The sequence below is a fragment of the Pan troglodytes genome, chromosome 18 (genome assembly GCF_028858775.2).
Source record: "Pan troglodytes isolate AG18354 chromosome 18, NHGRI_mPanTro3-v2.0_pri, whole genome shotgun sequence".
NCBI classification, from domain to species: Eukaryota; Metazoa; Chordata; class Mammalia; order Primates; family Hominidae; genus Pan; species Pan troglodytes.
The window spans coordinates 35869083-35885270 of record NC_072416.2 but is presented as its reverse complement, the minus strand read 5'-3'; the positions used below and the strand labels follow the sequence as shown (position 1 = coordinate 35885270).

At 36.6% G+C, this 16188-nt stretch overlaps 1 protein-coding gene across 12 annotated transcripts in view; it reads right to left on the bottom strand.

The window, feature by feature from the left end:
• Positions 1 to 213: 213 nt before the first annotated feature.
• The window catches only part of KRBOX5 (KRAB box domain containing 5), a 49711-nt gene continuing 33736 nt past the window's right edge, over positions 214 to 16188 (bottom strand). For 4 of the 12 annotated variants that reach the window (XM_016929760.4, XM_063797788.1, XM_063797789.1 and 1 more), the window contains 2 exons: positions 9224 to 9358; positions 3237 to 8673 (listed from right to left, as the gene is read on the bottom strand). In XM_016929760.4, coding sequence (XP_016785249.2) covers positions 7409 to 8673; positions 9224 to 9358 — 1400 coding nt within the window. In that variant the 3' untranslated portion in view covers positions 3237 to 7408. Of the gene's footprint in view, positions 8674 to 9223; positions 9359 to 16188 lie in introns of all 12 variants that reach the window. The other 8 variants (XM_063797790.1, XM_063797793.1, XM_063797791.1 and 5 more) reach the window with 5 other exon arrangements.

Here is a 16188-nt window from a genome sequence, read left to right as displayed (position 1 = left end):
ATAATTTTTTAAATTTAAATGATAAATTTCAATCAGCTATAGAAAAGCTTCCTCTGTTTTAGGGTTGAGAATATGACTAAAACTTCATTGAGTCAAAAAAGCTATTATATCTAACGAAAAACAATGAAGCATACCATTTGACATTGAATTTTATCAACATGACACATTAGCCTACCTTATCTTTTTAATAAATATTTAGAGAGGACAGAAAAATAAATGTGAATAACATACACAAAATAATTTAGTAAATGAAGAATGGTATGAACAAATAGAAATTTGAGGAAGCAGAGTGGTTAGTATGTATTAGCCCCTACAATGTGTTAGGGATTATTCTAAGCCAATTACACGTGGACTTAATACCTGAAATGTATAATACAGAAATTCATGAAAAATGACAAACTAAGCCATTTACAATCCTGTTAGGTAAAATTAAGACCATCACAGAAATAAAATGTTTTGGTATATAGTAACTAAATGAACATAAACACGCTAAATATAGTTTCACTAATTAGGTAGAGACAAATGTGTAGCATTTTTCACCAGTAAAGAGAAGATACACATTATATTCTAGTACCAGAGGTGAAAAAAACTGAATGGCAAAGTGTAGGCCTAACAATGACATGAATTTTATGATAGCAGAAATTCAAGAGGTCACTATTTTCAAGGCAACTAAAATGACACTAGAAATTATAAATTGTAACCAACAAGTACTATCTGGCCACACACAAATTTCCCTTGTCTCTTTTAATTAGTTTATAGAACAAGTAGAAATCCAAACAGATTCTTTTGTAAATTCAGAAACATGCTAAAAAGGAAGCAGAGTGATTAAAGCCAAAAGACCTGAATTCAGGTACATAATTTTATCAATATTATTTTAATATTATAGAGAAACAGTAATTCTGGCTGTATCTAGATCAGTTCTGTTCATTGGCATGAAGTATATAGTTTCAGAAATGTGCAAAAAACAAAATTTTAAGTATCAAAAAACTACTGTTTACAAATTACTATTACCACATGGTATATTCGAGAGGAATGTTCTGAATGAAGAAATGGGATATCTCATAAGATTCTGCTGTATGCTGCACAATGTCTATTGAAATATTTTACTCATGTACACTGTGGATATTTGTGCTTTTAAGAAAAATGCTATATATTATTAAATATTTTAATATAGACAACTAAAAAAATCCTCAAGAAGTTACAAGAACCTTTAAGTTGCTGAATGGAGTTAAAGGAAAATATAAGAACTTCACAGGAGCAGAAGTAAATCAAGATAATGATCCAGAGTAGTCAAACTAAGAAAAAAATGCTCCCTTCAGATACTGACTCATCACAAGGATGTCAAACCTATGTGTGTTTTTCATCTTGTTCCCAGGGAAAATGAAAGAAACACTGGAAATATATGACTATAGACACCCCAAATATGGTATCTCCCAAAAGTGAGAACCAAAGGAAAAACGGAGTGACATAACAAGGAAGAAATGTCTGAAGAAAAAATATGCAACAGCTTTGCACATTGGAATTATATTTAAAATGTTTAAATGAATACAATGAAAAGTAGAAAATCAATGTTTATTTTTGTAGAAAGAACAAGTAACTAAAGTTTAAAAGCCACATTTGAATGACAGCCCAATAGAATATGAATAATACAAAATTAAGTTACTAGACAATGTATAGGTTCACCACTAAATTAAACAGAGATGATAAGAGGACTAGTGAATTAGAATATTGAGCAGAATGAATATAGCCAAATACAGTAGAAATACAATTTCATAAAATCTTATTTTAAAGACTAGAATGAGGAGCAAAACATGCCTAATTGTTTCACCAAAACAATGAGTACGAATTGGCCACAGCAAATAAGGCCAGTCAGATCCAAGGATTGGATAAACAGAATCTTTCCCTCCATGGGAGTAGCTAAAAACATGCATTGCAAAGGGCATGGATACAGAGAGGAATGAATTGTTCCCATTACTGCAATCAGTATCATTGTGCTTTGTCTTGCATAACTGTTCCAAGTCAAGTAACTAGTCTATTAAGAGGCTGGGATTGGACTCAGGGTCAACTCTGCCTGACTCCAAAGCCCATGAACTCCATGGGCCCCTGAGGTTCTGGAGAGTGCCGCTTCTGCGACAGAAGTAGGATTCCTTAGACATTCTCATCCATCTATTATTCTTCACTATTGGAAATAATCTCCTTTGGACAACGCTTCTGAAGCAACTTGGAAGGTCTTCAAATAATTTGAGAAAGTAACTGAGGGCTGAGTTTAGGAAATCAAGGCCCAACATTACTCATTTCTTATCATCAGAGAAACTGGAAAGCACATAAGAACACACTCCACATGTTTGCAAATTCTCACATTTGCAAATTCTTTTCATTTTAGTATTTTCAGATTTAGTATTTGAAAACAGATTAAATCAAATTACTGTGCCTGAAATAACCTCTTACTCTAAAAGCAAGTGACATAAAAAATAGATCTGTAGAGAGACACTTCTTCCTTATGCAATTTCCAAGACTCCAAATGCAGGAATGTTCACAGAGCAAATACTTGCAGCACACATGGAAATCACACACAGCTAATGCATCCCTCACCCTGAAACAGTGGGTCTCACCCCTGGCTCCACATTACAGTCACATGCAGAGGCCCTACAATTCCCAAAACCCAAACTGCAACAGACCAATAAAATCAAAATCCCTGGAGTGGGGCCCAGACATCAGTATTGTTTAAAGTTCTCCAGGTGATTACAGAGTTTAGCCAAGCCCCCAAAGTACTGCTTTCAGCCAAAATTTTTTGGTGTACTAGTTGCAAATTGTCTCTTGAATGAATGTAAAATGTTTACTCCTGAGTTGCAGCCTTTCAGTCATACCTGTATTATCTACTCACCTTTGCAGGAGCTGACCTTTGCTACTCCTTTTGTTCCTGATCAACATGCTCCACATGTACTGAGTGCATACTATGCCCAGGGTCCTGTGCTAGGTGTCCTGGCTTTCAGAGCATCACTGTGGGGAAAAGACTTTGCTGGGAAAAAGTTTCATCTCAAAAAATCAAAAGCATGCCACTTACCAAATGAAGGCAAAAATGGAAAGACCCAAGAGGTGCCCATGAGATTAGGACGTTGATACTTTAGAATATTCAAACCCATCTGCTAATGCCATGAGATTGTGTTCCACTTTACAACAAAAGAAAATGCTGCTAACATTCTGAGATAGTGAGTTAGGATTTTGGTGCAAATATGTAATATTTAATTTTTTATTGATATACAACATTACATACAGAAACATTCATGTAAAGCTTTTTGGATTATAACAGATAATTTACATAACTGAGGAATAGAACCAGCTTTACTCCTACCCAGAAAATAAATTTCTCCCTCCCTCCCTGTCCAAAGGTAAACAAGATCCTGAGCTAACATTGTAAATGAATATTGTACATTTATACAAATGCTATTAAAGACATAAAAATAAAATATATAGACCTGCCCCCAGCTTCAACTACTAATCATGTACCACTTCTGCTTCATCTATACTTCAACCCTTTCCCTATCCCCACCCATTTAATTTTTTTAAGATTTTTTGTGAAGATGTACATACATTGCAAGGCATAAACCTTAACTGTACATGTTAGACAAATAAATAGACCCATATAAACTTCACCCCTTTTCGAAGCAACACTTTCATCACCCTCAGAAAATTCACTTGTCTTTGGTCCTTTTTCTCAAGCAGAGATTATCTTGTTGATTTTTTTCACCATAGGATTATTTTGCCTGGAATAAAATACAAAATACATAAAGTACAATTTTGTGTCCAACTTTTCTCTCATTGAGCAGGTTTATGAATTTTATCCAGGATGTGTGCTTGGTTTTTCATATTCCTGAGCTGTATTTTGTTCTAAAAGCTATACAATTAGTTCATTTTCTTATTGATGGACATTTTGGTTGTTTCCTGTTTTGGGCTATTATGACTAAAAGATACATAAATATTGTGCAAATAAATATTTTATATTTAACTCCTTTTTTAGCATTTACATTACACTTCTTTGCATTTTTTAGTGGTTGCTGCAGGGAATACAATATGAATCTTTAACATATCCACCATACTTTTAGAGTTAATACTATACTGTCTTAAATATAAAACATGAAAAATTTGCTACAGAACAGTTCCATTTATCTTCTTATTCCATGTGTTATAAATTTTACAACTACAAATTATAAATCCTACAATACAGTGTTATAATTTGTTTCAAATAGTCACAGTCTAAGAAATTAAGAAAAAATTGTATTAATAAATATTAGATGGTAGATACTTAAAATATGCAAATACACTTTTCTTTTCTTTTTTTTTTTTTTTTGAGACAGAGTTCCGCTCTTGTCGCCCAGGCTGGAGTGCAATGGCATGATCTTGGCTCAAAACAACTTCTGCTTCCCAGGTTCAAGTGACTCTCCTGCTTCAGCCTTCCAAGTAGCTGGGATTATAGGTACCCACCACCATGCCCGACTAATTTTTGCATTTTTAATAGAGACGGGGTTTCACCATGTTGGCTAGGCTGGTCTTGAACTCCTGACCTCAGGTGATCCACCCGCAGAGGTCTCCCAAAGTGCTAGGATTACAGGCATGTGCCACCGAGACTGGCCCAAATACACTCTTTAGTGTTTAAGTTTTTCCTGAAATTTTTGAATTCCTCGGGGAATCTTCCCTATGGTAATTATTACTGTGATGTTCTAGTGTTGATTTATTTTGCATTATCCAACTACATTGATCTGTATTTTAAATATTGTAGATTTCATTCCTTCTTTCCTTATTTAATCTCTTTTATTCACACAGTAGAGATGAGTATTATTTTATTCTGTGGGCCATAATCCAAAGCTATCATAACTTATTGCTCATATTGTTGGAGCTTGGACCATTGGGAGGTCTTTCAGGTTGGCTCCCTTTGAAAAGTCCCCATCATTTTTATTAAGCACTTTTTTCTTTGTGGCTTTACAAGATACTCTAGCTCAACTTGTATTTTCTAACTTCAACCCTTGGGTCCTTTTAATGAATGTTGTTTAGAAACCAAGATTGTAGACCTAGATGTGTTGATACAAGATGTCACCGGTTCTTGGCCCTCAAGAGTTTGGAACATTATCTATCTCTGAATCGTCTATCTATCTATCTATCTATCTATCTATCTATCTATCTAACTATCCATCCATCCATCCATCCTTCCAGATATCTTAGACATCGCTTCATCCATCTATCTATCTATCTATCTATCTATCTATCTATCTATCTATCTACCTACCTACCTACCTACCTACCTACCTATCTATCTTTATATCTATTCATCCATCCATCCACCCAGATGCATTAGTCATGGGTTCATCCTGACATTTCCAACTTTGGGCTAGGACCATAAGATTCATGCTAGCATTCACCATTTAACTTTTGTGAACTACACTGAGAAACAGCCTCCATATATTATATAATAACATGTAAAACTGTTTCAGAATTGCTAATGCATATCCTTGTAGGAAAATAAAATATTACTCAGTAGAATACAGCATTTGTGTAGTCTTACAGCATTCAATCAAAATACTGTTTTTCAAAGTGACTTAGATGCAGACCTTTTATCCCCATCCTCCTCAGTAGGGTTATGTCTATAGGTAGATGACAGATAATTTGTTTGTTTATAGACAGAGTCTCACTCTGTTACCCAGGCTGGAGTGTGAGGCACAAACTTGGCTCACTGTAACCTTCATCTCCTCAGTTCAAGCAATTCTCCTGCCTTTGCCTCCTGAGTAACTGGGATTACAGGTGTGTGCCACCACATCCAGCTACTTTTTGTATTTTCAGTAGAGACGAGGTATCACCATGTTGGCCAGGCTGGTCTCAAACTCCTGACCTCAAATGATCCTCCTGCCTCAGCCTCCCGAAATGCTGGGATTACCGGCGTGAGCCACCACACCTGGACAGCACCATTAAATTTTACAAAAACAGTCTTAAAATCCATGAGAAATTATAAGTAATAGTTTATAAGCTTTGAAATAAGAAAATTATATAATTCTTCTCACATGAATCACAGGCAAGAAAAAAGGATTTGTACGGGATAAAGTCTGAACCCAGAAGACATTAGATTTATCAGAGAAAAATTCAGTGTGCAATGAAAAGCTAATTTAGCTTTAAGAATTTGGGAGGTTTCTAGTTTGGTAATAAATCAACAGTTCTCCAGTTTCCTGTTGTGATCCATCATTTTCTTTTCCATTTGAAGACAGGTACACACACATGCATTTCTGCCTGTATAGTTCTCTTTCACCTTTTTCTTTCTATCTTAGTACATCTGTATATTCCATTTAATGCAAGTGAAAGCAAAGAAAAATCTCTAAGTGTTCAATTGGACTGAAAAAGGGCATGTGCAAAGAAAAATATTGAATAAAACTTTATAAACAATGATTCAGGATTTTAAAAGTATGGCATTTAAGTATACCCCCATATAATCTTTATTATAACTGTCATAGTACACCAGTAGCTACAAAAAGCAGGAAAGAATATAAAATAGTAACCATGAGAATATTACCAATATTATTAGAAGTTTAAGTTCTCTGGAAAATTGATATAAAGTATATTTATAATCTTTCAGATATGAGTTTTCACTTTTCTCTGATATCTGTGAAGATGTTTTTATTTTTAACACATCAAATAATATTCAAGATTACTACTTCATTGTACTATAAAGGTATGCCAGTATTTTAAATAACTGACCAGTGTTTTTCTACTTAAGGAGCAATTGATGTAATAAATAAATTCAGAATATTCCTCTTTTACTTTAGTATAGAATACTAATGCCCTAAATATGTACTATATGTTTACACATATTACTGTTTAATGATTCAAACACAAAGAGCCTCTTTTAGATTTTCTTCATGTATTTTACATTTGCCATTAAACTTCCATGAAAATAAGTTGATATTAATGATGTTCACCTACTATAGAACGACCTCTTATAGCTCTGATGCAGAAAAAATTGACTATATGTTTTTATATAAACACTAGGCATTAAGGTATAACAACTAATCTGAGAATTAAATTATGATTTGCTTTATACAAATTTCAAATGTTTTCAATACAAATAACGTGCTCACTGAATAATTACTTGTCCAAACATCAATGCTTTGGTCATTTGAAACACATAACAAAATAAGTAACTGCTTTGGCTTTAGAGTAATCCTCCATAACAAATACTCTTATTTAATTTTAAAGTGGGGATCTGTGCTTTAGTCCTTTTTTGTGTAAGTCCTGACACATTCAGATTTGAGTTCTGATTAAATACTTCCTCCCATTTATTCAATCTGTAAAGTCGGTTTCCCTATAAACTCTATGGTGATTTTTAAGTTCTAAATTTTGGATAAAACTCTTTTCACATTTACTACAACTATAGAAATTCTCTAGTATGAATACTTTTATGTCGAGTAAGGGTTGAGCATCGATTAAATAATTTGCCACATTCTTTACATTTGTAGGGTTTCTCTCCAGTATGAATCATCTGATGTCGTCTAAGGTTTGAAGACCGGTTAAAGGAGACGCCACAATCCTTACATATATATGGTTTCATTCCAGTATGAGTTATCTGATGCACAGAAAGACATGAGGAATGAGAGAAAGATTTGCTACATGCTTTACATTTGTAAAGTTTTACTCCAGTATGAATTCTCTGATGTTTAGTAAGGGATGAACTACAGTTAAAGGCTTTGCCACATTCTTTACATATGTAGGGTTTCTCTCCAGTATGAATTCTTTGATGTTGAGTAAGGCGTGAACTACAATTAAAGGCTTTGCCACATTCTTTGCATTTATAGGGTTTTTCTCCAGTATGAATTCTCTGGTGGACAATAAGACTTGAGGAACGAGAAAAAGATTTGCTACATGATTTACATTTGTAAAGTTTTTCTCCGGTATGAATTCTCTGATGTTTAGTTAGGTATGACCTACAGTTAAAGGCTTTGCTGCATTCCTTACATTTATAGGGTTTCTCTCCAGTATGAATTCTCTCATGCTGAGTAAGGGCTGAAGACACTTTAAATGATTTACCACATTCTTTACATTTGTAAGGTTTCTCTCCAGTATGAATTCTCTGATGCACAAGAAGATTTGAAGAATGAGTAAAACATTTGCTACACGCTTTGCATTTGTAAAGTTTTTCTCCAGTGTGAATTCTCTGATGTCTAGTAAAATATGAACTAGAATTGAAGGCTTTGCCACATTCTTTACATTTGTATGGTTTCTCTCCAGTATGAATTATTTGATGTTGAGTAAGGTGGGAACGATGGTTAAAGGCTTTGTCACATTCTTTACATTTGTAAGGTTTCTCTTCATTATGGATTATCTTATGTTTTCTTAGACTTGACAATTTACTAAGGATTTTCTCACCATTATTACATCTGTGTGACTTTTCTCCAATATGGATTCTCTGAGGCTGAGTATGTTTTGATGACTGGATAAAAGTTTCTACACACCTATTACATTTGGCAGACTTCTCTTGAATAAAGATACTCTGATGGACATGGTTGGTGCATTCATGAAAGGCTTTCTCACATTTTTTACGTTTGCAATGGTTATGTAGAAAATGAGTTTTCTGATGTCTTCTGGGGCTTATGCCTTGGCTTAATGTTGTATCAGATTTATTGTACTGATTTTTCTCTGCAACACAAATATACTGGTAATTATTTAGGGTAGAGTCCTGCCTAAAGGCTGTCAAAGTTTTATTATGTGTGTGATATTTTCCCAAATTATCTATTCCTTGACATTGATTAAGCAATGATGAATGAATGAAGACCTTTCTATATTGATCACAGGCAGAACGAGGTGTTATTTGTTGGTGAAACAAACTTTTAACAAAGACCCATCAAATTGATCATATTTAGAAATCACCTCCTCATTTTTAAATCTCTCCTTTTCAGAAATATTTGACTGAACATTTACTCCAGTTCTATATTTTAATTGGTTTAAATGATTATTTGAAACATGGACTAAGTCACTATTCGGATTATCCAAATTTCCTTTTAAAGAAAAGGTAAGTTTCAAAAATTGATGTCGACACTTACAGAAACACATGGTTTAGAAAAAGCAACTGACATAAATTGAGTTTTTTCATGTTTTTGACCTCCTGTAACAGTGATGTTTTTGTTATAGGTAGTTGTCTTACATTTTGTATGTCCATCATAATATCCATTGTGACCTTCACACTTACCCTCACTTTCCCACTCTTTCCTTAAGTTTAAATTCTGAGGGCCACAGCTCCCATATCCATCCAATATCGCTTTTTGGAATGATGCTTCTATAAGCTTCTTTCTTAAGAGGCCTTGAGTATCATGAGAAAAGATATCTGAAAGATACCAAAAGTTTTCAAAATTCCAATTACTAAATTCAGGTGAAAATACTTTATAAATCTAATACACAAATTATACCACATTGAGAACACCATGATAGTTGAATAAAAAACTTGAGGCCCCTTTGTTTTCTCAATTGATATATGAACTTAAATGTAATAGGGTGACTAAAGCCAGGTGAGTTTGCAGCACCTAGGTGAACACAAAGCCAAGAATGGTCACATATAGAAGGAAGAAAGTTTGTTGTATTTGTGCACCACAGCACAGTGCAGTTACACAAAAATTTTTCGCATTCTGTTTCGCTCTCAGGAAAGAAAAATAAAAGGAGTAAAACATATGTCCAAAGTTCTGGGTTATTCTGGGGCTATCTAAAGACTGGCCATTGCTTCCTTTAATATGTGGTGCTGAAGAAAATGGTGATATAGTTGAAATGATATGTCGGGTCAACTGAGAACAAACATGAATGCTTGTTACAAGAGCAGAGAGACAGTAGTGCCTATGACACTCAACAAAGGGGGAGATTAAAAGCTCCTAAGAGAAAAAGAAAAAAGCAAACCTTTTTAATAGGAAAATACACACAGTAGTCCAGAGAAGAAACATCCTGACAACAGTATGAAGAATCTCCCAGAATGACTAGAGTACCTGATGGGTATCAGTTTTCACATGTACAAATTCATTCCATAATAGATGGAATAGGTAGCTGTCTCTTACTTGATCAAAATATCAACAAAATCACAAGACATCAAAGTAACCAAAACACATGGCTCAATAAAAGGACCAAAATGAAAGTGAATCTAAAGAAGCAGAAATCTATTAACTAACATATTAATATCCAAGTGAAGCTAGAGAAGTAGAAATCTATTAACTAATTTTAAAATAATTTAAAATATCTATCTTTGTCTTATAGACAAGGTCTTGCACTGTCACCAGGCCAGAGTACAATCATAGCTCACTGGAACCTCGAATTCCTGGCCTAAAGCAGTCACCCTACCTCACTTCCCCAAGTGGCTATGACTACAAAAACACACCATCACATCTGAATAATTTTTTAAGTTCTTTGTACAACCAGGGTCTTGCTAGGTCATTTAGGCTGGTCAAAAATTCCTGGCCTCAAGGAATACTATAGCCTCAGATTCTCAAAGTGCTGGGATGAAACCAGCAACTGAACCTGGCATTTTGTGACTTCTTTAAGAAATGAGAATATTAACCCAACAACCATACAAAAGGACAAGGATGTATTCCATAATGATAAAGGGTTCAATTCAACAAGAATACCTACACATGCTAAACACCTATGCACCAAACTTTGGAGCACCGAGATTCATAAAACAAGTGCTTCTAGTCCTGAGAAAAGAATTAGTCACATAATAACAGTGAGGTATTTCAACATCCCATGGACATCATTAGATCCCTGAGGCAGAAAATTCACAAAGAAATTTTAGACATCAATTCCACATAACCTAATAGGCATCTACAGAATAGACCAACTGGACCTAATAGACATCTGCAGAATATTCCACCCATCAACCACAGAACACATACATCCTTCATATGCACACAGGACATACTTGAAGATTGCGCTCAGCCAGAAAGCAAGTCTCAATAAATTAAAAAGAAAAAAATCATACCAGTCATACTCTTGGACTAAAATAGAATAAAAACAGAAAATAATACCAAGAAGATCTCTCAAAACCACAGAAATGCATAGAAATTAAACAACTGGCTCCTCAACAACTTTTGAGTAAACAATGATATCAAGGCAGAAATTTAAAAGTTCTTTGAAATAAGTGAAAACAGAGAAAACACATACCAAAATCTTTGGGACACAGCTAAAGCCACATTAAAAGAAGCTTATAACACGAAATGCCTATTTCAAGAAGTCAGATCTCAAATTAATGATATAACATCACTTGTAAAGAAACTAGAAAAAGAAAAATAAGCTGAGCACAAATGTAGAAGAATAGAAATAACTAAAATCAGATAACTGAATTAATTGAGACCCCAAATTCCATACAAAGCATCAGCAAAACCAAAAGTTGGTTCTTTGAAAGGGTAAACGAGATTGATAGACCACTAGCTAGGTTAACAAAGAAAAACAGAAGATCCTAAGCACAATCAGAAACAACAAAGGGGACATTGCAATCGATCCCACAGGTACACAAAAGATTCTCAGAGACTTCTATGCACATAAATTAGAACATCTAGAGGAAATGGATAAATTCCTAGAAACACAAAGTTTCCAAAGATTGAATAGGGAAGAAACTGAAACCCTGAACAAACCAGTATCAAGTTCTGATACTGAATCAGTAATAAAAAATTTACCAACCAAAAAAGCCCTGGACAAGATGGATTCACAGCTGAATTATATCAGAAGTACAAGGAAGAGCTGGTATCAGTTCTACTGAAACTATTCCAAAATATAAGAAGGGACTCCTCCCCTCTCATTCTATGAGGCCAACATCACTCTGTTACCAAAATCTGGCAAAGACACAATGAACAAATAAAACTACAGGACATTATCTCTAATGAACATAGACACAAAAATCTTCAACAAAATAGTAGCAAGCCAAATCCAGCAGCATACTCAAAGTTAATTTACTACAATTAACTAGGCTTTATTCCTAGAATGCAAGGTTAGTCTAACATATAGAAATTTAAAAATGTGATTCACCATATAGAATCAAAATTTAAAAGCTAGGCGCAGTGGCTCACACCTGTAATCCCAGCACTCTGGAAGGCCGAGGCCGGTGGATCACCTGAGGCCAGGAGTTCGAGACCGGCTTGGCCAACATGGCGAAACCCTGTCTCTACTAAAAATACAAAAATTAGCTGGGTGTGGTGGCACATTCCTGTAGTCACAGGTACTCTGGCGACTGAGGCATGAGAATAATTTGAACCCAGGAGGCGGAGGTTGCAGTGAGCACTCCAGCCTGGGGGATAGAGTGGGACTCCGGCTCCAAAAAAAATCACCATTTCAATATATATGAGATAAGCTTTTGATAAAACTTAACATCCCTTAATGATAAAAAAAAAAACCCCTCAACAAACTAAGCATTGAAGAAACATACCTCTAAATGAGAGCCATCTATGAGAAACCCACAGCCAACACACTGACAAAGCAAAAGCTGGAGGCATTACCCTTAAAAACAAGAATGAGAGAAGAACGCCCTCTCTCAACACTTCTATTCAACATAGTAATGGAAGTACTAGCCAGAAAGATCAGTCAAGAGAATGAAATAAAAGGCATCCAAAGAGGAAAAGAAGAAAGTAACATCATCTCTGCTCATATGATTCTACACCTGGAAAGACTGTGCCAAAACGCTCCTGAAACTGATAAGGAACTCCAGTAAAGTTTTAAGATACAAAATCAAAGTACAAAAATCAGTAGCATTTCTATACACCAATAACATGCAAGCTGAGAGCCAAATCAAGAACATAATTCCATTTACAATAGCCACACACACAAAGAAAAAACCGAATACCTAGGAATAGATCTAACCAATGAGGTTAAAGATCTCTACAAGAGGAACTATAAAACACTGTTGAAAAAAATGATAGACAACACAAACAATTGGAAAAACATTCCATGCTCAAAGAATCAACATCATTAAAATGGCCATACTGCCCAAAGCAATCTAGAGATTCCACACTATTCCTATCAAACTACCAACGTCATTTTTCACAGAATTAGAAAAAAACTATTCTAAAATTCATATGGAACCAAGTAAGAGTCCAAATAGCCAAAGCAATCCTAAACAAAAGAACAAAACCAAAGGCTTCACATTATCCAACTTCAAACTATACTATAAGCCTACAGTCACCAAAACAGCATGGTACTGGCATAAAAATACACACGGGGCGGGGCCAATACGGCTCACTAGAAACAGTAGCATTCGGAGGCTCCCATCGAAAAGAATAATAAGTGTGTGAATCTTTCACCAGCAACCAAGGTATCCAGATTCTCCCATCAGAACTGACTAGGAGGCTGGCATGATCCACAGAGAAAGTAATAACAGTGTGGTGTGGCTTTGAGAGCCACATAGGGGAGGAGAGCCCTGTCCTGCCAGCCAGAGGAGTCAGTGAGTGAGTGTGCTACTCAGCCAGGAAAACCATGCTTCTTCCAGGGAACTGTGCAACTCATGGATCGGAAGATCCCATTCGTGAACTCATGCCACTGAGTCTTAGCATCCCAACCCTGTGGCTGCACAGATTCTCAACAGCCTCTCAGCTGGAATCTGCTTAAGCCTACAGAGCACCTGCAGGGAGGGGCGACAAGCACCACAGCTGCATCTGCCTGCTGTCTAAGCCATTTGAGCTCCTTGGCAGAGGGGCAGCAGCCAGCACTGGGGCTCACAACTGCATAACATGCTAAGCTCCCAGGGTGAGGGAAGGGCAACATCTACCTCTATAGCTCCAGGCTGTGCTTTTCCCCTTCTGGAGTCAGGGAGGCTGCATGGCTTGGTCCCAAGATGTGTCCCTGACAACCCAACACACTGGCTGTGGCAGACTGCAGCCAGAGTGCCTCTTCAGGCCTGACCCGGGCCATCCTTTCTCACTGTGCACGGCTTCCCTGCAGGAACTCCATTAACTCCAGCCAGAGGTTCAGGGAAAGAACCCAGATCTCACTGGGCCTGAGCCCCTAGCAGGAGGGGTGACAGCAGTCTCTGTGGACCAACAGACTTAGCCTTTCCTCCTGGTAGTTCTGAGGAATCCAGGCAGCCCAGACAAGTGGGTTTTTCCCCAGCAAAGCACACTACCTCCACCAAGGGACAAAGTGCTTCATTAAATGGGTCCTATTCCATGTGCCACCCAACAGGGTGAGACCCTCAACAGGGGTTGTCAGACACCCTATACAAGGGCAATCCTACTGGCATCAGGTTGGTGCCCCCCCCCGAGTTCAAAGTGGGACTTGACCATTGAAAGAAAAACAAACAGAAAGCAACAACAACAGCATCAACAACAACAAAAACTCCCACAAAAACCCCATCCAAGGGTCAGCAGCCTTAAAGATCGAAACTAGACAAACTCACAGAGATGAGAAAGAATCAACTAAAAAAAGCTGAAAACCCAAAAAGCCAGAGTGCCTCTTCTCCAAATGATTGCAAGATCTCTCCATCAAGGGCATAGAACTGGACAGAAGATGAGACGGAAGAATTGACAGAAGTAGGCCTCACAAAATGGGTAATAAAAAACTACACTGAGCTAAAGGAGCATGTTCTAACTCAATGCAAAAAAGCTGAAAACCTTGATAAAAGGTTAGAGGAGCTGCTAACTAGAATAAACAGTTTAGAGAGGAACATAAGCCAAAAGAACAAAGCTGGAGGCATCACACTACCTGACTTCAAACTATACTACAAGGCTACGGTAACCAAAACAGCATGGTTCTGGTACCAAACAGAGATATAGACCAATGGAACAGAACAGAGCCCTCAGAAATAATGCTGCATATCTACAACTATCTGATCTTTGACAAACCTGACAAAAACTAGAAATGGGGAAAGGATTCCCTATTTAATAAATGGTGCTGGGAAAACTGGCTAGCCATATGTAGAAAGCTGAAACTGGATCCCTTCCTTACACCTTATACAAAAATTAATTCAAGATGGATTAAAGACTTACATGTTAGACCTAAAACCATAAAAACCCTAGAAGAAAACCTAGGCAATACCATTCAGGACATAGGCATGGGCGAGGACTTCATGTCTAAAACACCAAAAGCAATGGCAACAAAAGCCAAAATTGACAAATGGGATCTAATTAAACTAAAGAGCTTCTGCACAGCAAAAGAAACTACCATCAGAGGGAAGAGGCAACATCCAGAATGGTAGAAAATTTTTGCAATCTACTCATCTGACAAAGGGCTAATATCCAGAATCTACAATGAACTCAAACAAATTTACAAGAAAAAAACAAACAACCCCATCAAAAAGTGGGCAAAGGACCTGAACAGACGCTTCTCAAAAGAAGACATTTATGCCGCCAAAAGACACATGAAAAAATGCTCATCATCACTGGCCATCAGAGAAATGCAAATCAAAACCACAATGAGATACCATCTCACACCAGTTACAATGGCGATCATTAAAAAGTCAGGAAACAACAGGTGCTGGAGAGGATGTGGAGAAATAGGAACACTTTTACACTGTTGGTGGGACTGTAAACTAGTTCAACCATTGTGGAAGTCGGTGTGGCGATTCCTCAGGGATCTAGAACTAGAAATACCATTTGATCCAGCCATCCCATTACTGGGTATATACCCAAAGGATTATAAATCATGCTTCTATAAAGACACATGCACATGTATGTTTATTGCGGCAGTATTCACAATAGCAAAGACTTGAAACCAACCCAAATGTCCAACAATGATAGACTGGATTAAGAAAATGTGGCACATATACACCATGGAATGCTATGCAGCCATAAAAAAGGATGAGTTCATGTCCTTTGTAGGGACATGGATGAAGCTGGAAACCATCATTCTCAGCAAACTATCGCAAGGACAAAAAACCAAACACCACATGTTCTCACTCATAGGTGGGAATTGCACAATGAGAACACATGGACACAGGAAGGGGAACATCACACACTGGGGCCTGTTGTGGGGTGGGGGGAGGGGGGGAGGGATAGCATTAAGAGATATACCTAATGCTAAATGACGAGTTAATGGGTGCAGCACACCAGCATGGCACATGTATACATGTGTAACAAACCTGCACATTGTGCACATGTACCCTAAAACTTAAAGTATAATAATAATAAAAAAAAAACAGAGAAACATAAATGACCTGATGGAGCTGAGAAACACAGCATGAGAACTTCATGAAGC